This window comes from Fusarium graminearum, chromosome 4, assembly GCF_000240135.3.
Source record: "Fusarium graminearum PH-1 chromosome 4, whole genome shotgun sequence".
NCBI classification, from domain to species: Eukaryota; Fungi; Ascomycota; class Sordariomycetes; order Hypocreales; family Nectriaceae; genus Fusarium; species Fusarium graminearum.
The window spans coordinates 5,042,327-5,065,285 of record NC_026477.1 but is presented as its reverse complement, the minus strand read 5'-3'; the positions used below and the strand labels follow the sequence as shown (position 1 = coordinate 5,065,285).

The window sequence follows — 22,959 nt, the reverse complement described above, 5'->3', positions numbered from 1 at the left end:
ATTCCATCTTGTCAACATAAATTGGGCGTCAGGGTGTTCCGAGCAATAAAGCCAGCCGCAAGCAAGCAAGCAATTGACCGACTAAGGAGCAGACAACTCACCACCCGACTTTTATTAGACCACACTCCAGAATACGGACCCATTGGATTGCTCCCGTCCTTCTTTTCGCACGACACTACGGATACTTCACCTTACCTTGCCTTACCTTAGCTCGCCAACTCACTCACCTCATCTCGTCTCAGTCAGGCTCAGGGCACCGAATCGGATACTCTACGCCTTGTTTCTTGCCTTGGTCGTCTCTCAATCCCTACCATTTCATTCTCGACCGCCTTCTCTCATCCACTCCGCCACCTCACCTGGCCAACATTTGCTTGCCTCGCTGTACTTGTTAATATTTCTGGGATCATTCTTCTTTACATCCTTTCCCTTCTGATCTGTTATCCTTTTTTCTCTCCTTCCTCCTTCCTTTTTTTTAATTGCTCCGTCTAAAGTTGGGGTTGTTGTTTTAGTTACTCCTTGACTCTACCTACCTACTCTTTTACTCAGTACCTGCCTGGGTAGATACTTTTGTTTCATCATTACTCATCACCAGTCTTGACCGATATTCCAGTCTCCCCACCAGCCCCCGCCTCTCTTTTACACGCACTGCTCAGCCAGTCAAGCACGAGCTGAGTATCTGTTTTCTTTCTGAGTTTTTGGGGTTCCTACGAGACTCCAAGATCATTCGGCCAAGGCATCCGAGCGGGTACCTCGTAGCAGGCAGCCGATCGGGCGTTCCTGGCGACTTGACGGACTTTATAAGAGACCATGACGGTGCCGTTTGTTGAGGTGTCGCACCTGGCATCATCCTCGTCTTTCTACTCGGCAACATTACAAATACTTGGCCTGCGATACTTGAACGAATCTCGCGATCCAAGTTCATCCATCGGAACAGTCACTTACGGACTTACAGCTGGTGTCACCAAGACTGGAGGCAAGCATCGCCAAGCCTTGACCGACGGGCGAGGAGAGGAAATAAAAGGACCTCAGCCAGTGCTTCAGATCCGTGAGGTGTCCCGCCCTTTCGACCCTGTCAGGATTTCCACGGTTGTCATTGCGGTACCAGCCCCAGGACAGATCGTTGACTTTTACGAGGCCGCCCTCACCGCGAATCCGTGGCTGGCCGTTCAGGCCGATAGTGACCCAACTTATTCTGGCAGTCCTCGTTTGGGCATTGATGGCGGTGAACCCCCAAGGCGAGCAACAGTACGTGACCTTGACGGCAACACTATTCAGGTCGTCTACCGCCAGCCTACATGTCCTCGAGACTATTATGGTCGAGTAATCGAATGGACCTACGACGGTGCCTCTCATTCGACTTATAAAACTACCATTCACACGACTCGTAAAATACACACCAGGAACCGCTCCTTGTCACAGCCACAGCCACAGCCTGTCGCTTCCGCTCGTTCGTCCTCCTCTTCTATTGATGGGCTTCCACCCTTTCAGCCCCGTCAGTCTCCCGCCAAACACGGTCCTAACACCGTCACAGCTGCCGAAATGGCCCAACGCGCCGCCGCTCATCCCGAGAAGGAAGACGAACCAGTATCCGTTTCGCCTCGACAGAGCTCCAACAATAACGGCCTCAGCACCACTACGGTCGTGGGCGCCATTCTAGGAGTCGCCGCTGCTGGTGCAGCTCTTACATACGGTTTCGCGAGTCACGCGGCGAAGGAACGAGAACGAAAACCAAGACAGGAATACGAAGGCCAAGCCCCCCAGCTCCCCCGACGTTCGACATTCCCCGAGAAAGCCCCACCAGTTCATAAACTGCACCACGAAGAGCGCCGAACCGTATACGGCGACTATCCTCCCAATGCCTCGCAATATCCTCCCAAAGCACTGCCCTACCGAGGCCATGGTGGCTTCCCGGCCCCAGACGTATACCCAGAAGGCTATCCATTCCAACAGAACATGCAGAACGACTACGCACCCCGCAAAATGTCTCACCACAACTCGTACCCACCAAAGAACCTCGGGTATACAGAGGAAGACAGCAGTGAAGACTCTCCGGACGAGCCACCGCCCCGCCAAATACAGTATCTTACTCAGGTTCCCTACAACGAAGAGAATCCGTGGGCCTCTAACACCCGGGCCAGGAGTAGGAGCAGAACACGAAGTGTGGCCAAGAGTACGGCAAGAAGTGTTGCTGCAAATAGTGCTGCCCCAAGCACAAGGACTGTTACGAAGAGCACTGCAAGGAGTGTCGCTCCTTCTCGAGCTCGATCGCCAAGCCAGGCGCCTGATGAAGGGTATGAGACAACACGAAGTCGGCGCCCGTCAAGACACCCAGAAGACACTTACGAATTTGACGAAACACGTAGCCGCCATACTTCGAGAGTCCGTGACGACGGGTTTGAGCCACGCAGCGGCCGCTCATCAAGGCCCCCACCCAGCGACATCTATGACAGGCGCAGTCGCAGATCATCACGACCACCACCGGAAGATGGTTTCGAAAGAAGTCGCCGATCATCAAGGCCCCCTGTGACCGAGAAGCCAAGAAGTATGCGTGCGCGTAGCGAAGTAGGTGCTGGTCGTAGCAAGTCTATCGTGTTGGCCGACGATCTTCAGAGCGAAGCGCCGTTCAGCCGCAAATACGACGACCGCCAAAGCCACGCGGGCTCTCGCCCGCCAAAGTCATCACGATCGGTCGTCCGTGGTAATAGGCCTACGTACGACGATGAGCGAACGTACGTTTCTACCCGATCGCGTCCGTCGTCACGAGCTCCTCGTCGTTCCTCACGTACCGATGTGGATGATGATATCATGGAAGCACCAGAGGTGCCCGAAGTTCCTGATGCTCCTGAGATTCCTCTGGATCCAAACATCTATGAGGTCCCTGACGACATGATGCCGAGAGGTCAAGGCAGGAGTCGATATAATATGCCCCGGATGGCTAGTGGGCCTGAGTATCAGCATATGGGCTTTCCAGGCAAGGCCCAGAGCTACGTCTCTGCAAGGGATGTCTGTTTACCGATGAGCGGCGTTGGCAGTAGTCACGCTGAGTGGGATGACGATATGGTCAGTGTTGCTCCTAGCGACAGTATCAGTTGTGTCGGTATGAAACCAAGCAGACGAAGCCGCAAGATACGATAAAGACGTACTACGATGACGACGATATGTATTTTTCCACGAGCGGCGACCAGATGACACGACTGATGATGAGTAGACTGGTTTGACAGAATGAAATGAAGGACTGGGCGGTATTCTGGTTACACATTGGATATAAAGCTACACAAGTTCCTTGTTGAGAGTTTGATTTCGAACTGAATTCAAGTGTTCTTTTGCTCTCATTCTTTTTATTTTATCTTCTGTCTCTTTCCTTTTTTCTTTTATTTTCTTTTCTTTTCTTTTTCATCTACTAAGCATCGGAGGAGGCGTTCTCATGAAAACACTGCGGTTTCTGCTATGTTCAATGCTCCAATCTCGCAAACGTTGATGAGTAGAGACACTGCATTCATCTTTTGTTTTCTTTTTCCTAAAGTACGATGCATTGGAAATACAACAGTCATGGTTTAGCCATAGACTTCCACTCTGGTACGACTTGACACAGGAAATGGGTTTTAAATAAGAAAGACATATATAGGTATTCAGAGATGCATTTTAGAAGGACACACTACAAACATACAATACAGAAAGGACATAACTACACCAAAGATTCGGCTCGGTGGTCTATCGCCGCATTATTTCCAATTACTCACTCATGTGTATTCCTTGCACCCAGTTTTGAAGACCTAAACGCCCCTCACTTAATATGCCGCATCATCAGGATGCAGCCCACTTATGAGGCTCCAACATTGTTGGTTGGTGTTGTGCGGGGGTCGAAGTTGATACCGTCACAGCAAAATAGTCGTCGAGTTTGTGTTTAGTGAGATATTACTCAAGGCATGCAATACAAGACCTATTCGCAAAGTTTCTTCCGAAATGCCATAATTCCACTCTCATTATATTAATGACAACATGCACAAAGTAGAGCAAGTTCATCACTGTGGTCAATCAACTAAACCTTCCCCCGAATTGTCCTTAATAACGAGTCACTTGTCCCACTTCGGAGTTGCTCGCTAGCAGGCATAGGTAGATAGTTCTCCAGGTTTGGGGCCAATCGCTCTAGCTCAAGGCTCATAATTGCTGTACACAGACCGGGGCTCTCCTCCGGTCTTCGGCCATTTTCCCTCTTCGTCCAACCACAACGCCACCAATTCAAGGGAAAAAAGCCGTTTTGATTGTACACATCAACTTACTAGGTACCTACTAATATAGCACTTATTTTCCGAAGTACAAAAACCTACCTTGGCAGGTACAGATCAAGCTTCGTTCATCCTTTGTTTTCCTTTTCCCCTCCACTGATTTCTTCATATCTCATCTTGGAGAAGAGAAACATCATCATGCCGGTAATTGGCCTGGGTGAATCCATCCCTTCTGATACAGCACATGTGAGTCAACACTCAGCATAGTCCTTTTTTCTCTCTTATGTGAAACGAAGTTACTAACTGTCTCATCAACTCAGGCTGTCAGTGTCTCTCTTCCAACTTGGAAAGCCAATGTCGGATACGAAGAGGGTGAAGATTGGGTAGTGAACCGCATGACTACAGGCTACCCTCGGTGAGTTAAATCTCATGCATCATTGCACACGGTACTCTTACTTACCGAACGCTACCAAACAGCTTTTTTGTTCACAGAGGCATCCAGGCTTTTGCCAAAGAAATCGTGGATCGTTATGGCAGTCCTGGCCAGCAAGCCATGCTCTTTCCTACGCCGCGAGTAGCGAAGCGGTGTCTGGATTTTATAGTCCAACGGATCTCCCCTGAGCTGGCGAGTCAGGTCCGCATCTTCGACTTTGCTCTTGACAAGTCAAAGGAGCTCTCTCCTGTATTGAAGAAACTCACCTCCACCATCTCTGCTGTGCTTTACCCCTCTGATGTATTTCCTGTTGCAAAACAGTACTGGCAACATACTGGAGAGGGTACTTCCAGCAGGCGTGCTGAGTTTTGTCATGGTCTCTTCAATGATGATCTTCTTATCCCGGCTGCCCGGACCCCTCCCGAGGCTGTTCAAAGCAGGCCCTTCCGTGGTCCAAGACGCTACACTCGCCCTGGCTCAATCGATGGTGTTTCTTCTCCAGTACCTACGGCACCTAAACGAACTTCCCCAGAGAATCCAGTGGAGTCTATTGAGAGTTCGACGTTCCTCGAGGAACGTTTTGGTAGAAATCTTGACCTGTCCATGGTTGAGCGTGCCAAGTCTGCGATTCGTAGACGTATTGCGGGTGCTATGGCTCACGAGGTAGACATGAACAACGGTCCGCTACCAGCCATGACATCCAACACTCGCGGCATACCCAGCCTCGAAGAGACCGACGTCTACCTTTACCCTGCCGGCATGAACGCCATCTTCAATGCCCATCGTGCGCTGCTTCATGCAAGAGAGCCGGCCGAAAGCATTAATTTTGGTTTCCCTTATGTCGACACGCTCAAAATTCTCCAGAAGTTTGGTCCCGGCTGTCTCTTCTACGGCCATGCATCGCCTGAAGACCTTGATGATCTGGAGGCACGATTGAAAAAGGGCGAGCGATACCTAGGCCTCTTCTGCGAGTTCCCTGGAAACCCCCTCTTGACATGTCCTGACCTTACCCGTATCCGCAAACTTGCCGATGAGTACGATTTTGCTATCGTAATTGACGAAACAATAGGCACATTTGCCAACATCAACGTCCTCCCCGTTGCAGACATTGTTGTCAGCAGCTTGACCAAGATTTTCTCCGGCGATTCCAACGTTATGGGCGGAGGTCTTGTCCTCAACCCTGATAGCAAGTACTATCGAGCGCTCAAGGCAGCCATGGAGGAAATCTACGAGGATAATTACTGGCCTGAGGATGTTGTCTTCATGGAAAGGAACAGCCGCGATTATGAATCTCGCGTGGTACGCACCAACGCGAACTCCGACGCCATTTGTGAGGTGCTGCGGAATCATCACCTTGTAAAGCGGATATACTACCCCAAATCCAATGATTCCAGGGAGCACTACGAAAAGGTCCGGCTCCCCGATGGAGGATATGGCGGTCTACTATCTGTTGTGTTCCAACGCAAGGAGTACGCCCAGGCGTTCTTCGACGCCTTGCCTCTGGCCAAGGGGCCGAGTTTAGGAACCAACTTCACACTGGTATCCCCGTATGTTCTCCTGGCACATTATCAAGAACTAGAGTGGGCCGAGTCATTTGGCGTCGACCCGTATCTTATCCGTGTCAGCGTTGGATTAGAAGACACTACTGAGCTTGGTGACATATTCACAGACGCCTTGAAGGCAGCCGAAGCCGTGACAGTTACAGGCTGACGATGAAGTAATATCAAAAGCGCTGTTCCGCTTTGCACATATTATTTCTATAGAGAGCTGATGCTATCTACCGTTATGCACGGTACAATCTACTACACAAATGCAAAGAATCTAATTAGCCAAATTCATGGTCCGTTTTAGTCAGAAACAATAGAAACCTCACCTGGCCTTTTCCTATTGCTAATTCCAAAGTCTATTCAAATTCCAATCGCTCAAGTATGCTGTAGTATTTGTGGCGGCCGTATCATGTCATGTCGTGTACCAGAGCTCCTGACAGCTCACATTATGCAACATTCCTGGTGGACATAACCAGGTCCATAATCCTCAATACCCCGCTCAATCTCATTTGCCCTCTCTTTTTCTTTTACTTCTTTTGCAAAGTACTTCTTCATGTACTTTTGAAGTTCGTAGTCAAGGTTCATGGCCGAAGCCTTCAAAACGACGTCTGCTCTACACAATGGGCAATGCTTCTCCTTTCGACGTTGGATCTTGATGACGCAGCGAATGCAGAAGACATGTTGGCAGTCTAGACGGACTGGCATATATGCCACCGAGAAACAGACTGGGCAAAGGTAATCATTGAGCTGAGGAACTTTGGAGACAAGCTCTTGCGACATTTGTGCGCAGACGTCCCGGGCGATAGTGCCTGCTAGGAGCTTGTCAGAGTGAACGACGGTAGGAAACTTCCTTGCGACACCCAACGCCGTCCGCTTGTCGAATTCTTATGGGGATCAGTAAGCTTATCGTACAAAGGGACAAACATTCGCTTACTCTTGAGGATTTTGGCAACGGCTGTCTTGTTGAGCTCTTGGAATTGCATATTCTTGAGAAGAGACGCATTCAAGTTGATGAAGCGAGTGAAGGCCGCCTTACTCTCAGGGAGCTTGAAGTCCTGAACTAGATTCTGCTTGGTCACCTGGTCTTGAAACCATTGCAGCTGCTTCAGAGCCTTTTGGCTTGTGCGTTGTCCGTGATCTTGCTCGTGAGTAGCAAAGAAGATTTCGGCGTCCAGATAAAGCTCGAAGATTTGTCGCCAACGTGCCAGATCGGTCTTGGAGAAACGTTTCGGCTTTACCACTTGTTCAACTTCCTTTCCAAGGGCAACAATCTCCGAGGTCATGGTCTTCTCTTCCTCTGTTTGTAGAGCATCCAGATGATTCACGTCGCTCTGGAGCATTTCAAAGAACTCAGCATCGAAAGTGAGAGGAACTTCGATGACTTCGTAGACTCCTGTGGTCACATCGGCTGGGGACGGATTGAGCGTGGTTTCGTTGGAGACATTATTTTGGGTCGCGGCGGAAGGGTTGTGCTGATCAGCATCGGTCGCTGTTTTTTCGACGGTATTGACCTTCTCATCGGCCAGCGTTATAACAAGTTTCTCGTTAGCTTGGTCGGCAAGCGCATCGATTGTTTCGGTAGAGGGTGCGACGGCAGTCTCAGCAACGGTATCAGGTGATGCGGCACCTTTCACATCATCGTGGGTTTGCGGTTTGGCAGTATGTCCCGCATGCGACCACTGATTTTGTGGCAAATTAATAGCAATCTTATTAAGGAAGTCGCGCGAGTTTGGTGCAAGCGAAGCGTCGATGGGGACACCATCCTGTAGATGGACTTGAACGGTAAGCTTTGGGCGCAGGTGAGAATCGGTGCCGTCTGTGGAAAGTCAGTTTTGATGGAGGGGAAAACCGTTGGAAGTACTAGGTTCGTACCGTTGAGCTTATACTTCAAGGCCACAGGAGACGTTGCGTCGGGGTTCAAAAGTTCGCGCAACGTCTCAGGATCAAGTCCAAGCTCATGCAGCTCACGGGCGACTTTCTTGAGACATTTCTTAAGTTGACTGTAGGGAATTGCATGATTAACCCAATGAGCGGGAAAATCTAGGCGTTGTACGTTAGAGAAAAATATGCCCATTTAGAAGGGAATCTGAATATGAATCATTCTGCTCAGACCCATCGTAGTTTAGACAAACCTTGAGCTCGAAGAGATTCCTTGAAATCGTGACCAAACTTCATGGCTGCCAAACTGATTCTGCGCCGAATTCCAGATCTATTCGCATAAGAGGCACGCGACCAGTTGCAGTATTAGGCGACGATTGGTGGCAAAACACTTGGGACGGGGGAGCAAGGGAGAAAAGGGGACGCTGGAGATGCAACGCAGCAACAGCAACAAAGAGGTATTGTTCCAAGAGCTTCAAAGGCTTCAAAAGCAGAACCGAAAGATTATACTTTACGCAGAATGAAGAAAAAAAAGGTGAGGAGGACGACGACGAAGAAAAAGGTGAAAGAGTGGGAATAAATGGTTAAAGAATCAAGTCATGAACTTGCGCCGCGTGAACAGGCTTGGGCTGGACCTGGACCTAGATCTGGATCTGGGTCTGGGGGTCTAGACATGAGGATGAACATGAGGAGATGGATGGTTTCTAAAGTTAGGTCTTTGGGTATTGGTTATTGATTGACCTCGTGGGTGGAAAAGATCGATATCGAGGAGCCCAAGTAGGCAAACCAGGGTCTGTACTTTACTCTATTCAGACTCGCCCACGTAGAGGAATATCGCTAACCCAGTTACTCCATGTACCAACCGATTTCGGGTACCTCTGGAGGTAGTCATGTCCTCTTTTTTCTTACTTTCTGCCTCATATTACTCTCTCAAATACATGTACCCAAGTCATGATGTACGTGCCTGGGTGGATTCTCGGCAATCTCTTGCCGGCAAATGACAAAATAGAGGCATCCGAAAGCATGAATCAAACAGGAACATAAAGACCCAGCTTGTCAATCCATTTTCGCTGACCGAGCCGGCATTTACAATATGTAGGTATGTCGTGCCCCCATACTTTTTTTTCTCCCTCTCTTTTTCGATTTTCCGCATTTCGATGGGGTTTGCTTTACATTGTCGAGGCTGGCCATTGGTCCATGATATGGATCAAAAAGTGGTCAAATGATTGTTTTCAGCATTACTTGCCGGGCAGTCAAACAAGTTATGGATTACTCAACGGAGCAGCACAGCCAGCATGTGCAGAGTATATACGCCACCTATTCTATAAGAGTATATCAAAGCGATCTAGAAAACACTCACGAACTTTGTCTGTGCTTGTTCTAGTTTGTCGATCCCTGCCCCCAAAGGCAACTGATTCGTTCCATTCAGCCTCGTGTTCGACGTGGGCTTCGTTATTGGCGCAGGCACATCTTCACCTGTGAAAATGCTTCATGGTGAATTAATTCAATGGGAGGCTTAGTTCTATAGTTTAACGCCATGATTAGGCTTGCTCGTCGAGGCCGACCAGTAACATATCCGTCTATAATGGCGCAACAATCATACAATGTATTTGCAGGTAGTACCTGTTGGTACTGGGTAGGGAAAGCTCCATACCACCCATCTTCTTGACAAATCAGTACACATGTAAACAAACACACTAGAGTCTGGAAGAACTCCAAGAGTTTGTCGTGGTAATTAATTTGACAGCACCAATAGAGTGTATTTGATAAACGCTACAAGCAGCAACTAAACTACATACAGAATAAATCAAGCACCATGAAAACATCGGTTAATGTGTGAGTAACAGGTTCTTGCTTTAAACTCAATACCTAATAAAGCAAGCTTGGATGACTCTTTGTGAATCATTCGGCATGGAGACATGATACCCGCCCGAATGCAGCGAATGAGCTTACATGCTTCTCCAAATTCTAGAAGAAGAAAAAGCATCAGAAACCATCTAATAGCGGAGATAATCCGTGCGGGGATAATTTTATACAAAATACATAAAGTACTGTATCTAGGTACTGATAAATTTGCCCCACGATGCCCCTCCATCCCTCACTGCCTACCGACATACACAGCACTCAGCAAGTGACGATTATAAATAAATAAACCACTGTCACTCCAAAACTTTACCCCAAGCTGTCCAAAAACACAAGGCTACCTGACCATACCATATCTTGTCAAAGGCCCAAGTTGCTAACCAAGTAGGTAGCCATGGGCGCCCAACAATCTTCCGAGACCTCAAATGCTGAGGGTTCTGCTCCTGTTGCAAAGACATGCTACTATGAACTGCTAAACGTCGAGCGTTCAGCTACAGATGACGAGTAGCTCTCCCAAATAAACTTATTCTGTCACTTCTTGCTAACGACCATCATACAGGATCAAGCGAGCTTACCGTCGAAAGGCTCTCGAGCTTCATCCTGATCGCAACTACAACGATGTCGAAAATGCCACACGTCGCTTTGCCGAAGTCCAGACCGCTTACGAGATCCTGTCCGATCCTCAAGAGAGAGCATGGTACGACTCGCACCGAGACGCCATCCTGAGCGGAAGAGATGCCGACGGGGACGGAGGGAACCCCACTACCTTCCGAAATGTGCGACTTACATCGGCCGAGGAGATTATGGGCTTGATCCGCAAGTTCAACGCTGCTGTGCCTTTCGATGATGAACCAACTGGCTTCTATGGAATCTGTAGAGAGACCTTTGAGCATTTGGCATTAGAGGAAGAAGTAGCTGCAGACAACGACGACCTCGGCGTACGAGACTACCCGATTTTTGGCTCATCCGACGATGATTACGAAGATGTCGTCAAGCCTTTCTATAATGCATGGGCTGGTTTCTCAACAGTTAAGTCATTCGCTTGGAAAGACAAGTACCGCCTTTCTGATGCCCCTGATCGCCGTGTTCGCCGCTTGATGGAAAAGGAGAACAAGAAGATGCGCGACGATGCTATACGAGAATTTAACGACGCTGTCAACTTCCTAGTGAGCTTTGTGCGCAAAAGAGACCCCAGATACCTGCCGAACTCCCAGACTCATGACGAGCGCCAAGCTTCGTTGCGCAACGCTGCTGCTGCTCAGGCCGCCCGATCGCGCGCAGCGAATCAGGAGCGCATGTCTGCCTTTGAAATCCCTGAATGGGCTCAGGCCCGGTCTGACGAAAATGGAGTGGAGGGTGATTTCTCGGAGTCTGAGGAGGAGTCCGAGGTCGAGATTTTGGAGTGTGTTGTATGCAATAAGACTTTCAAGAGCGAGAAGCAGCTTGAAGCGCACGAGAAGAGCAAGAAACATACCAAGGCGGTTCAGCAATTGCGCCGGCAGCTGAAGCGTGAAGGTGCTGAGTTGCAGCTTGACGAGGCATCGCCTCAGAGCCAGGAGACCGCCAACCAGGACGGTCAGGGGGGAGATACAACATCCAGCAAGTACAAGGAGATGGAGGACGAGGACGAGGGGGGCCCCATTCCCGTCGAACAAGCTGCACCTTCTGCCAACGATGGGTTGCAGGAGGGAGTAGCTGCGCATTCTACGGACGCTTCGGATGACACCGACTATGCACCAAGAGACATTGTCGAGGAGAGAATAGCTAACGCCAGCAAATACAAGTCGGATGGTAACAAGACCAATGAAGACAAACTATCTGAATCTGTTCAGAATCTATCTGTCGATGAGCCTGCGCAAGGCAAGAAGGTTGGAAAGGCAAAGGCAAAGCGTGCCAAGAAGGCTGCAGCTGCACAAACACAGCAGGAGATCTCAGTACGTTGATTTCGCTGCAACTTAAGCGTTGTATACTGAGAAAGATGAAAGCCACAGTGTGGATATTGTGGAGAGTCATTCACTTCCAGGACCAAGTTGTTCGCGCATATCCGTGACGAGGGACATGCCGCACTAAAACCAGTGACTGGGGGCAACGGGAAGAAGAAACGATAAACAACTCTATGCGGGCGGCTCACATGCCATATGATAATAAGTATATCTCGTGGGACTACGTGCCGCAGCGACATGCAACTCCGTGAAGCGGATACCTCCAGCTTCTGAAGCGTCATAACGCGTGAGCAGGGAGGAAGCACCTCTTCGAAGAGCTTTCGACGCCGTTCTCCCACGGTTGCGATAAGACTTGTCATGAACGGGGAAAAAAAGGGGGGAAAAGGCAACGCAAAGGAAACGAACAATACAAACAAGATGATCTTGCAGATGGAGTAGAAGTGCTTGTCTTATCGCAACCGTGGGAGAATGGCGTCGAAAGCTCTTCGATGTCAGGATGCAGTTGATGCGAGTTAGGGATGTTCCGCAAAAGTCAAGATGGAGGATGAAAATGCAATGACATATGATAAGGAGAACAGCGATAAGGAGGACGGACTGGTCGCTTCTTATCCTTAGCCACCAGTGGTTGGCAGCAAATGGGAAAACTGCGACTTTTCCCGGCAGCCTTTTAATTCTTCACATCGCCTCGACACACGACCGGCGGGTGAAATTCCATGCCAGGTCAGCTCCATGCATTAATGGCAAAGCGAGCTGTCACAAGGAAATTCGTCCAGTTCAATTTCATCGTCTATCCCAAATAATACCCATACCTAGCTACCCATCAATGTGAACCGCAATGTATAACAAAACGCCGGACCCTGTGCCCAAACCTATGCCTCATGAATGGTATCCGTATCATCATCGCTCAACGTTTCAACTTCGTCAATGGCGCTTTCTCGGCCCTCGCTTGAACCTCCAAGGACTGCGTTTCGGTCTGTTATATGTATAATTGACTTGCCTTGCACATGCTTGACATTTCGCTTCAGTTCTTGCCAGTCAACCTCATTCTGGATCAAGAAGCCTATCAGCATACTGGGATCCATCTCACGGACATGGATGCGGCGCAGACGAGGGGTGTGGCACGATGCGATCTCTTCGCTGGTGTATTCGATGGGGTCTTCGTGATATGGAAGGGCTACTCTTGTATGATGAGGATCAAGGTAGAAAAGGAAAGATCCTTGCGCGCCGATAAAGTAGTGGGATGATGATGGACGACCACTGCGTATTGTCAGTGCGCTGAAGGTGCGGGTGATATATTGATAGTACTTGCCCTGCGATTCCTACAGATTGCGGCATCTGAAGAGCTGCGATCAGAGCTTCCCAATACACCGGCGTGATTTTATCGATTCCTAGTCGAGTTCCTACTAACACGAGTGTGGGGTGAAAGTCTTCGCCTGGCGGCTTTGCAATTTGCATGAATTCGTCCTCATACACATCGGGTCCATCACCAGTTGAGTATACTCTGATTGAGGACTCGTGGGAGTTTGTCAATGCTCTATGATACATGTTAGGGTGACTTTGGCAGCTTTGACACATGTGTGTTAACATACTGTATACAACGGGCTGTCGCTGATGGCCCAAACCACTCGCCAGGGTATTTGCCACAGGCACTGGCGCCATGTCGAACGAAGCTATGAATCGAGTAAGGAGCTCTAGGGTCATCTGCGAAGTCTTTGAGCAGGCGGCATTCTTCTTCTACTGATTCCCCTCGACGCCAATCTCCTAAATGTTAGAAGCGTGATGGACCTGTCATGAATACTTGGGCTTACCTCTGCCTAGGCGGACCATGGCTATGGTGTTTGCAAGCATACTTTGTCCTGAACGAATCATGCATCCCCACCCACTGTCCGAAGAAAACGGACTTTGGTCTCCAAGTTGACTCTTGAGTCTCATGGACAATGAAAGTGCGGATGTAGCTTGTGGATTGGTGGAACGTGGGATGGGCTCGAACTCAGATCGGTACGTCATCCATATCTTGGATTCGAAATCGCTTATGAACCCAGATGGCCATCCCCCGTCGACCACCGGGTCGTCATATGCCAGTGATGAAGAGAAGCTACTCGATATCGAGTCCGGAGGTGTGTCGGGTGCATTTGTTGGTGGATTAGGCGGTTGAGCTGTGTCGTGGGCTTCTTGAGTTTCTGTTTCAGCCTTTAGTACCGATGGAGGTGTCTGCGGGTGGTGGTCGTCGGCCTTGATGTTCTTCTTGCCGTTCAACCGATAGGAGCGTCCCAAACACCAGACTGGTTGATCATGGACGACATCGTTAGTGGGCTCGGGGTCCCAGAATATTTGCACAATTCGCCGATAAGGTCCTAGGTCAACGTTGGCCATGGCCCTTTCCATTCCGATGTATATGTAATATGTATAGATGCGGTATATGAAGCTAGCTCAGTGTGTTGAAAGACAGAAAAGACAACTGTGCCTGTTTAAAAGGCAGGGCAGCTTGATGTTGAAAGGTAACAGGCAAGGCAGACGGCCCAGTGGGGAGTCAGCTGGGGCCGGTGGGTAGCGGGGGAGCAGCAGCTTGTGACTCCTATCCGGAGGTGGAGGGCGATGGGCGACTAGGCGACTGCTAAGGCGAGAGCGTTTGAGGTAGACTTTGCGGTCAGAGTGGAGCTCTTACGCACGCGATGAATTATGTGCACGGGCCATTTGCGACACGCCTTCATGTCAGAATTCTTGGTATGAGATGAAGAGCTGGGCTCAAATGCATACAGTCATCTGGTATATAAATCGCTTGTTCGTGAAATTATTATTCTTGATGTAAGCATCTACGCGTATAGAGACGCGTTTATTCTGTAAAGCGCTGATGCTGGAGTGGACGCTATAAACCTGATAAGAAAGAACGATCTACTTAACTCCATTCACATATTTAGTCAAACTTGGAAAGAAATGGTATAAAAATAACAAACATCGCGTATGTACCACAAAAGCTCAAATAGTATATAAAGAAACACTTCGATAGTATACATAGATATAAATAAGTATACAAGGTGTATATTAAGTAGATTAGAGCGAAGCCGGCTGAACAATTACGAGCTTTGTTTACTGAAGCCGGATTACTCCTTCCCACCCTATACCACTAAATGGAAGTCATGATGGCATGATAGGTGACACGGTATGTACCGCACCTGCCTGTTGACCCCTGCGCGTCTAAAACACTGGACCCGCCTAACATGGAACGCCACTGCGACATTGGATCTCAGACTTCCATGACACTTATCGATAGAATCCGGAACGCCGCCCAATCTCTTCCGAGCCAATCGACAGACCAGCAACATAGAAAAGTCCACGGCGGGGTGACTCGTTTGTTTGCCATCAGCAAATTTCTGTACTACAACGCCCTTCCATCAAAGAGCCCAAATTTTAGGGCGCTGACCTGTTCATATATTCGTTTACCACCCCGTTGATACGAATACACAATATGAAGGCCGTCTCTTTTTAACACAATCATGGCCAGAAACAGGAAGGGAGCTCCCGCGCCTTGTGGCGCAAAGAACGCCAGAGGCGGACGAGGAGGTCGTGGGGGGAGGGGATCCTTTCGTGGCCGCGGAAATTATTTATCCACGTCACCACAAGTCAACTTCACCCGAGACGAAACTGGTAAGAGTTATCGAATCGTCAGAACGGGCGGCGCAAAGTTTACGGGTGTTCCGCGCAGAGTTGACACATTACAGTTGGATTTACACTTGCCGACGAAGCCCGTCAGACCTCGCAACATGATCACTCCGCGTGGGGACACTCTAGCCTACGGTCGCGACCAGTGACATTTGTAAGCGCTGGCCCTAGCGAGCCCCTGAAGTTGCTCGACGAGATTATGGACGGAGCGAATCAAGAGTCGGAAACCACGGGAGCGAACGAAGAAATACAAGAAGATGAGGACCCCGACAGAAGTGATGAGGATGAGCTTATAGGACCCGACGATCTTGAAGAAGCCATCCAAGAAAGGATCACTGTAAAAGATGACACAATGGATGCGCCCTGTTTCTTCTTCGATCTGAAAGGAGACGGACTGCAGGAGAAACTCGACAAGCCGAAGATCGAGATACCCGAACGACCCTCTTCGAGAAGCAGCACCTCCAGTGAGGAGATTATACTGTTTAAGGGTCGAGGCGCCCCGAGAAAGCCCGAACCCGCGCCTGATCTCGACATGGTGCAGATGCAAGCCGAGATTCGTGTCGTCGAACAAGCTATCACCAACGAGTTTACACGGTCGGAGCCATCCCCAGCCCCGGAGTTTCTTACAGAATCGTTGCGGAATAGTAAAGCGACGAAGAAGGAAAAGAAGCAGAAGCAGCGTGACAAACGCAAAGAAATCGATCGCGTGAAGGAGGAAGAGGATGAAATCCTCGCCGACTACATTGCAAATTTGAAAGAGAACACCGATGTGGACGAGTATTTCAAAGAACTTATACAGGGTGGCATGGATTCTGATGCTAGTGGGTTGACCAACACCAATGGTCAACAACGACTTACCATAAATGCGCATGTCACAGATGAAGATGAATCAGACGAAGACTCGGAGCACGATTCTGACGCCAACAACGGAGATGATCCTGCAAGCGATATCGACGACGAGACATTGGCCCGGTTGATTGCTGGCCACGAGCTAGGGTATGACCTGGGAATGGAGGATGTCAATTTTGGAGACTCCCTGAGTGATTCAGACTCTGATGGCGAAGAACCCACCAAGAAGTCGAAGCGGCAGCAAATGTTGGTTGACGACTTTGACATGATGGATTGGGATCGACCAAGCCTGCGCCCCCGCAAAGGCAAAGGGGCGAGAGCTCAGATTAACTTCAATCTCTCTGATTCTGAACTAGAGGCAACACTCCAGACAAGCTGGAAGAACGACAGACTTAAGAAGTCGGAGCGTAAGAGACAGAGAGAGGAGATGCGTGCACTTGGCATGCTGGGCAAGAAAACTAACCCTGATGATCTGCGCATCAAATATCCAGACGGAATGAACATGGACCAAGTTGGAGATGAGATGCGAACATTCATGATCAGTGGCGATGAACAGTAAGGCTCCTTCCTCTCTAACTAATAGTGGCACGTTTGACTTACACATTGCTAGGCTTATCTTGCCCCCGATGGACAATCATGCCCGTAAGATAATACATGAGCTGGCGAATAAGTTCAAAATCAAGTCCAAATCGATAGGGAAAGGTGATCAACGACGACCTACACTCTATCGGACAGGACGTACGCTTCCATATGTCAAAGCAATGTTTGATCAAGCTTTTAATCGCGTGAATCGGAAGTATCTCCCTCGACTGGACAAGAAGGGCAAGAAAGGCAAACGACTACCTCCCGTTCGTGGCGGTGCTTCTGTCGCAGCTGCCACATATCAAGATGGTGAGGTTGTCGGTGGTTCAGCACCTGAACTTGGCATTGAGAACCGTGGAAGAGCCATGTTGGAGAAAATGGGATGGAGTATGGGAACGGCACTGGGCGCATCTGACAACAAAGGTATCATGCAACCGGTTACACAGACCATGAAACGATCCAAGGCTGGGCTGGGCTAGATTAGATGTATGGCTAAAAGCGATGGAGTTCCACTCCGATTGTGAGATATTGTAGACTTTAGTGAAAGAATCAAGCACATAATAGAAAGAAGGGGACAGAAAGCTAATGTGCACGAATTCATTTGATCGAGACCCTATTCTCGATGTTTATTGTACAACCGCGAACCCCGTTGCCCGTGTGTGAAGACATTGCCCCCAGGATAAAAAACAAAACCATCCGTAACGCATTATGAGGCCCCTAAAAACAGGGCTGGATCCCCGTGAAACCTCAGATTCATGACACCCTGATGCCACGCGTGAAAAACCAAATGCCCAAAACAAATCAAGCTATGAAACCACCTATTTCGTCGAGGAAGAGTACTTGGTAACGGCCTTGGTACCCTCGGAGACGGCGTGCTTGGCAAGCTCACCGGGGAGGATGAGGCGGACAGAGGTCTGAATCTCTCGGGAAGAGATGGTGGACTTCTTGTTGTAGGCGGCAAGCTTGGAAGCCTCAGAAGCGACACGCTCGAAAATGTCTGGATTGAAAGTTAGAAGAGTTGAACTAAGCGGCAGGGGAAAAAGCATACCGTTGACGAAAGAGTTCAGGATGGACATGGCACGGTTGGAGATACCAGTGTCGGGGTGGACCTGCTTGAGGACTGGATATACAAGTTAGCTTGACGCGTTCTGTTGCAACACGCGATAGAGCGCGATAGATATCGGATTGAAACCCACCCTTGTAGATGTAAGAAGAGTAAGTCTCCTTGCGGCTCTTGGAGCGCTTCTTCTTGTCACCAGAAGCGGCAGTCTTCTTGCCGGCATCCTTCTTCTCAGGAGCCTTGGAGGCAGTAGCGGGAGCCTTGGAGGCGGGCTTCTTGTCAGCAGCCTTGGGAGCCATTTCGAAAGATTTGAGAGAGTTGGTGAAAAAAGTTGAGTGGTTGATTGCTTCGGTTGAGTAAGAACTCGTGCGTTGGTCAAGTTGCTGAAGGGCGAGAAGATGCTGTTGTGAGATGGAAGTTGATGGCGAAACAAGAGGATCGGGGGGTGGGTTGGGTTTTTGTAGCTGGGCGCGTGTTGCTGTTAGCGGGTTACTGATTGCCTGGGGGGCGTGCGCACGCGTGCTTGCACTTAGCGGCTGCCGGAGGTGATCTAGGCTGGGCTGCTGGGGAGGGACATGCCAGCCCCTCTTTTCCGTTGCTGCTGGTGAAATAAAAAATGGATGATGGTTCTTTTTTTTGATTGGCCACTTGGCGTCTTCAAGCTTCAAAAGAGCGCCCCCACCACATTCATCCTTTCCGTCATCTTTGATACAAGCAAGCAAGCATCTGATTTTCGTGTCAAGCAAACCATCCATCGCGACTTCACTCAGTCTCCCATCGCCATCACCCACACAGGCCCTCAGCGCTCGCGTCTCAACACGGGTCATTCTTCCTATGTGCTTTCACTTCTTTCCTTTTACATACACAATTCATCTATGTTCACAGGTGAATCTACTTGTATGCTCGAAACCATTGCTTGAATGTACAATGTCCTTTATTTTCATAGATATTGTCCAACGTTGGCGTGATGACCGCCATTCTTGAGATCTGATGCAACAATACTCGAACCTGTATGATATATCCGTAAATTAAACATGTAGCACCTTTGGACCCTTCGTACATGCTCGGCCCTCTATCCCTGCCCTGCGTACCCGCGCTCTCATCAACGCTTCCGCTCCGTATTGAAGACTTCGGACTGCGACCCGTCATTACGGCGACACATCACCACTCGGCTCCCGGCGCAGCAATGCAAGAAGTTCCCGTTCCGTTGATTCTCTCCACATTATCCAGCCACAAGAGATCCGATGACCGAAACCTATAGGGCTGTTGGCTCCCCGGTGGCCGTATTCGAGACGGATCTCGACGAGATCTGATATCGAAAACCCGGGGAATTCAATTTGTGGATCATCTGTACATGCTATATACGTCACATCACATTAATCTGGGGTCGAAGAAGCCAATTTGAAGTTCATTTATATCTAAAATATGGAATTCGGAAACATATTGAAGTTGTGTATACCATAAAGTGATGAATATCGGTCAAGTTCAAAGGAAAAAATATGATTCAAAATGTGCCTCACCGTCTAACATGACTCAAACTTCAAAAACTTAAAACTTTTTCAGGTTGAATGGCTTCAAAATAAGACCAAATTGAAAACCCAAGTTCAAACAGACTGAGTGGATGAACCAGGCCCAGAAACTCCATACCAGAGAAGCCGACCAAGCAACAACTGAGCAACCGGACAAAACCAAATCAAACGAGATAAGGCGGACGTGGTCCAAGAGCACAAACCTGGGAGACCCAAACTACCTGAAAAGAGTACTGATTCCGAGTTGCGTAACCCTCCAATCATTAAATCGCTCCGATCAGAGAGTGGCAGAGGAAAAAAAAAAAAAGGAAAAAAAAAAGAAAAAGAGACGAAGAATGAAAACCCAGGTCGAAAAAGCCCCGTAGCATAGACATGGTAGAAAGGAACAGAACAACGCGCAAGTGATTTGGAAACTCCGCGAGCGCGAGTGTGAAGAGGTCCCCGTTGGTTTTATTACTTTGCTGGGGAGAGCGACCCATTAATGATGCGAGCGCGCCAGGGGGGTCGATTTTATTTTTTTAATGCAGAGCTTGACCTCAATTTCGCCGTATCCGGTTAGCGCCACATCGCGTTGCTAGCTGCGAGTGATCTGGGATCAGAGCTCTGACACGCGAAAAGTACTTAACCTCTACGTCCCCCGTCAGCGTTTATCTCTTCCACTTCTCATCCACCAATTGTCATCACAACCAAGCCTTTCGACACTCTCATCCATCACAGTCTTTCAGACTCACATACTCCCTTTTTAACCACAAACCCCCCCAAACCACAAACCCTCCAAAATGACTGGCGGCGGCAAGTCTGGCGGCAAGGCCTCTGGTTCCAAGAACGCGCAATCGTAAGTTTTTATCTCTTCACCTCTAACGCGCCTATCTGGTCGCGTCAATATTTGATCTCCAATGCTAACTCTTCTCAAGGCGTTCCTCCAAGGCTGGTCTCGCTTTCCCTGTCGGTCGTGTCCACCGTCTCCTCCGAAAGGGCAACTACGCTCAGCGTGTCGGTGCCGGTGCTCCCGTCTACCTCGCTGCCGTCCTCGAGTACCTCGCTGCTGAAATCCTCGAGTTGGCTGGTAACGCTGCTCGCGACAACAAGAAGACCCGTATCATCCCCCGTCATCTTCAGCTTGCCATCCGAAACGATGAGGAGCTGAACAAGCTTTTGGGTCACGTCACCATCGCTCAGGGTGGTGTTCTCCCCAACATCCACCAAAGTAAGCCACTCGTATTGCTATTTACCATTCTCTTGCTAACAATTTCTTTAGACCTTCTGCCTAAGAAGACAGGCAAGACTGGCAAGACCTCAAGCATGGAGCTGTAATCGGGTCATTTGGTTCTGTTTTTCCATGCGATGGCAGGTTGTTTCGGTTGTCATGACAAAGGGGTCACGGTTTAAGGGTTTACACGGTTGCTTTTCATCAGTTTATTCGCGCGTTCGGGTTGTACAATAATCCCCCACGGCTATGGTCATGAAATAAGAATACTTCTAAGATCAACTTGTTGCTCAGTGATGTTGAACTGTGCCCAGCCTCTTGCAGTTGTCAGCTTGAACATGTATTAGCCGCTTGATCTGTGTTCTTGGGTTTGAGACAGCACCGCTATGTAAGAACAGCGTGGTGGCAGCTAATTCGCGCACTCAGAAAGTGAATTCTTTCGTTCGATGGATAATTGTTGTAGAATCAAATGCGTAATGCAAATTTGCGGATTTCGTTTTAATCGTGGTGTAGGTGACTAAATTTTGTTTGATTCATGCTACAGTTCCTTCATGTAGGAGATCCATAACCTCTATGTACATATATCTCCTCATGCAACTCAAATAATGAAGTGTCGTTGTTTAGTGTCGGTTGACAGGGTGCGGGGGAGCTGCTGACATGTTATTTCTCACGATCAGGGCAATTGGGTCGACTGGGCAGATACTTACGGTCAAGAACAGGTGATGGAAGGTTTCTCTCGTACTTCGAACCTGAATATTGGAGTCAATAATCGCCTCAACAAGATTGACTGCATTTGCTGATTGCCCAAACTTACCTCCTGGAGCTGTCGGGGGAGTGTAAGGGTCTGGGTGTTTCCAGCTCTCTAGCAACTTCTCTGTCTCAGTCAACAGCGCCTGTATAACGACATCAGCTCTTGTGTCTCCTTCCACAAGTCCATATGAACCAACCCTTTGATGGCGGGGATCAGTGACACTGCGATTGGCCTCAAATAGTGAGCGAATATAGAGAGCCTGGCCACGCCATAAATGTCGGTGGACAGCCCAATCCAACGCCAGCTTTAGCGAGCGACGGTAGAGAGACCTGTGTTTGACAAAAGTTAACATATAGAGCTCGGAAAACCTGGCAATGGCTGGACCAGCGGTTCGGGAGGTTATTACTGACAAGGCGGCTCGTCGCGTCGACATGGTTTGTGAGGCGATCGTGATACGCGTTACCGGCCCTAGTTGAGAGAGGCTCGTTACTGTTGAGCAATTGATGGGTATCGCCAGGGAGATAAAGCGATTCGCGTTCACTTGACTGTTTCGTTATTATGCTTGCCTTATTAAATGAAGTTAAGGTATAATGAAGATTGTTGAGAATAACAGTAAAGATTAATTGCCTTGCTGCCTTGGCCCGGTGTTTAACCGAGACGCTAAAGGTACCTAGGTACCTAGTATTAATAGCTAAGCCCTTATTGGAATTACAGTTAAATTATTATTATTATAAGGGAGTTATTATTATAAAGGTAAGAGATTAAGTTATATAGTATTGCTTAATTAACTATAAAAGGTTTTACTTTATATATTTAATTTTATATTAGATTTTTATTTATATATATATAAAGTTTTATAAGAGTACAGGTAGCATGCTGCACTTTCCTAATAGACTAAAAAATCAAGCAGTTATGGCATAATATGCCATAACTGTGCTACACATCTGTATATAAGGGGCCTAAGCCTTCTGCAAAGGTTCAGCGACTTTAATACCCTTATAAGTTTCTTTTAATTTTAATTTTAAAATTTTTTTTTTTTAATTATTATAATTAAATTTATATAAAACCTATTTTATTAAAGATATATAAAGTTTTTAAATATTATAATAAGTATTTTTTAATTTTATTAATTATAACTTATAGTATTTTAAAAACCTTTTATAAAAAGTTAATTTAAAGTTTCTTATAACTTATAAAAGAAATAAAATATAAATAAATAAAGTTAAATTAAGATAATTAAATAATAAATAGTATAAGAGTATTATAAAGAGATTTAATCTCTTTATAATACTCTTATAGTTTTATAGTTTCTTTAATTATAAATATTATTATATTATATATCTTATTTAATTATAATTATAATTTTTATATTTATTTAAGTCTTATTATAATTTTAATTTTTAAATAGCTTTGAAATCTATTAATTTTAAT

The 22,959-nt window shown here is 48.0% G+C and overlaps 9 protein-coding genes across 9 annotated transcripts; 5 read left to right on the top strand and 4 right to left on the bottom strand.

Moving 5' to 3' along the window:
- Positions 1-1,539: 1,539 nt before the first annotated feature.
- Positions 1,540-3,226, top strand: FGSG_09854 (uncharacterized protein; the record flags this gene model as incomplete). The annotated part of the gene is made up of 3 exons (XM_011329524.1): positions 1,540-2,291; positions 2,364-3,097; positions 3,222-3,226. 3 exons carry the CDS (start codon positions 1,540-1,542, stop codon positions 3,224-3,226), a joined length of 1,491 nt encoding a protein of 496 aa, XP_011327826.1.
- A 1,084-nt stretch (positions 3,227-4,310) lies between these two features.
- On the top strand, positions 4,311-7,063 carry FGSG_09855 (cystathionine gamma-synthase). Its single transcript, XM_011329523.1, has 3 exons — positions 4,311-4,472; positions 4,547-4,641; positions 4,704-7,063. Exons 1-3 carry the CDS (start codon positions 4,425-4,427, stop codon positions 6,367-6,369), a joined length of 1,809 nt encoding a protein of 602 aa, XP_011327825.1. The 5' UTR covers positions 4,311-4,424; the 3' UTR covers positions 6,370-7,063.
- Positions 6,648-8,619, bottom strand: FGSG_09856 (uncharacterized protein; the record flags this gene model as incomplete). Its single annotated transcript, XM_011329522.1, has 4 exons — positions 8,339-8,619; positions 8,079-8,246; positions 7,141-8,022; positions 6,648-7,090 (listed from the first exon to the last, which is right to left on the bottom strand). The coding sequence occupies exons 1-4, from the start codon at positions 8,379-8,381 to the stop codon at positions 6,648-6,650; spliced, it is 1,536 nt and encodes a 511-aa protein (XP_011327824.1). The 5' UTR covers positions 8,382-8,619.
- A 1,722-nt stretch (positions 8,620-10,341) lies between these two features.
- FGSG_09857 (uncharacterized protein) lies at positions 10,342-12,055 on the top strand (the record flags this gene model as incomplete). The annotated part of the gene is made up of 3 exons (XM_011329521.1): positions 10,342-10,451; positions 10,507-11,881; positions 11,933-12,055. The coding sequence occupies 3 exons, from the start codon at positions 10,342-10,344 to the stop codon at positions 12,053-12,055; spliced, it is 1,608 nt and encodes a 535-aa protein (XP_011327823.1).
- Positions 12,056-12,759: 704 nt separating this feature from the next.
- On the bottom strand, positions 12,760-14,275 carry FGSG_09858 (uncharacterized protein; the record flags this gene model as incomplete). The annotated part of the gene is made up of 4 exons (XM_011329520.1): positions 12,760-13,147; positions 13,299-13,422; positions 13,480-13,560; positions 13,699-14,275. The coding sequence occupies 4 exons, from the start codon at positions 14,273-14,275 to the stop codon at positions 12,760-12,762; spliced, it is 1,170 nt and encodes a 389-aa protein (XP_011327822.1).
- A 1,109-nt stretch (positions 14,276-15,384) lies between these two features.
- On the top strand, positions 15,385-17,460 carry FGSG_13661 (uncharacterized protein; the record flags this gene model as incomplete). The annotated part of the gene is made up of 3 exons (XM_011329519.1): positions 15,385-15,535; positions 15,610-16,954; positions 17,010-17,460. 3 exons carry the CDS (start codon positions 15,385-15,387, stop codon positions 17,458-17,460), a joined length of 1,947 nt encoding a protein of 648 aa, XP_011327821.1.
- Positions 17,461-17,544: 84 nt separating this feature from the next.
- FGSG_11626 (histone H2B) lies at positions 17,545-18,464 on the bottom strand. Its single transcript, XM_011329518.1, has 3 exons — positions 18,178-18,464; positions 18,030-18,101; positions 17,545-17,978 (listed from the first exon to the last, which is right to left on the bottom strand). Exons 1-3 carry the CDS (start codon positions 18,338-18,340, stop codon positions 17,800-17,802), a joined length of 414 nt encoding a protein of 137 aa, XP_011327820.1. The 5' UTR covers positions 18,341-18,464; the 3' UTR covers positions 17,545-17,799.
- Positions 18,465-20,239: 1,775 nt separating this feature from the next.
- FGSG_11627 (uncharacterized protein) lies at positions 20,240-21,061 on the top strand. Its single transcript, XM_011329517.1, has 3 exons — positions 20,240-20,405; positions 20,485-20,777; positions 20,829-21,061. Exons 1-3 carry the CDS (start codon positions 20,350-20,352, stop codon positions 20,882-20,884), a joined length of 405 nt encoding a protein of 134 aa, XP_011327819.1. The 5' UTR covers positions 20,240-20,349; the 3' UTR covers positions 20,885-21,061.
- A 336-nt stretch (positions 21,062-21,397) lies between these two features.
- FGSG_11628 (uncharacterized protein) lies at positions 21,398-21,961 on the bottom strand (the record flags this gene model as incomplete). The annotated part of the gene is made up of 4 exons (XM_011329516.1): positions 21,398-21,426; positions 21,485-21,526; positions 21,592-21,857; positions 21,939-21,961. 4 exons carry the CDS (start codon positions 21,959-21,961, stop codon positions 21,398-21,400), a joined length of 360 nt encoding a protein of 119 aa, XP_011327818.1.
- Between the last annotated feature and the right edge of the window lie 998 nt (positions 21,962-22,959).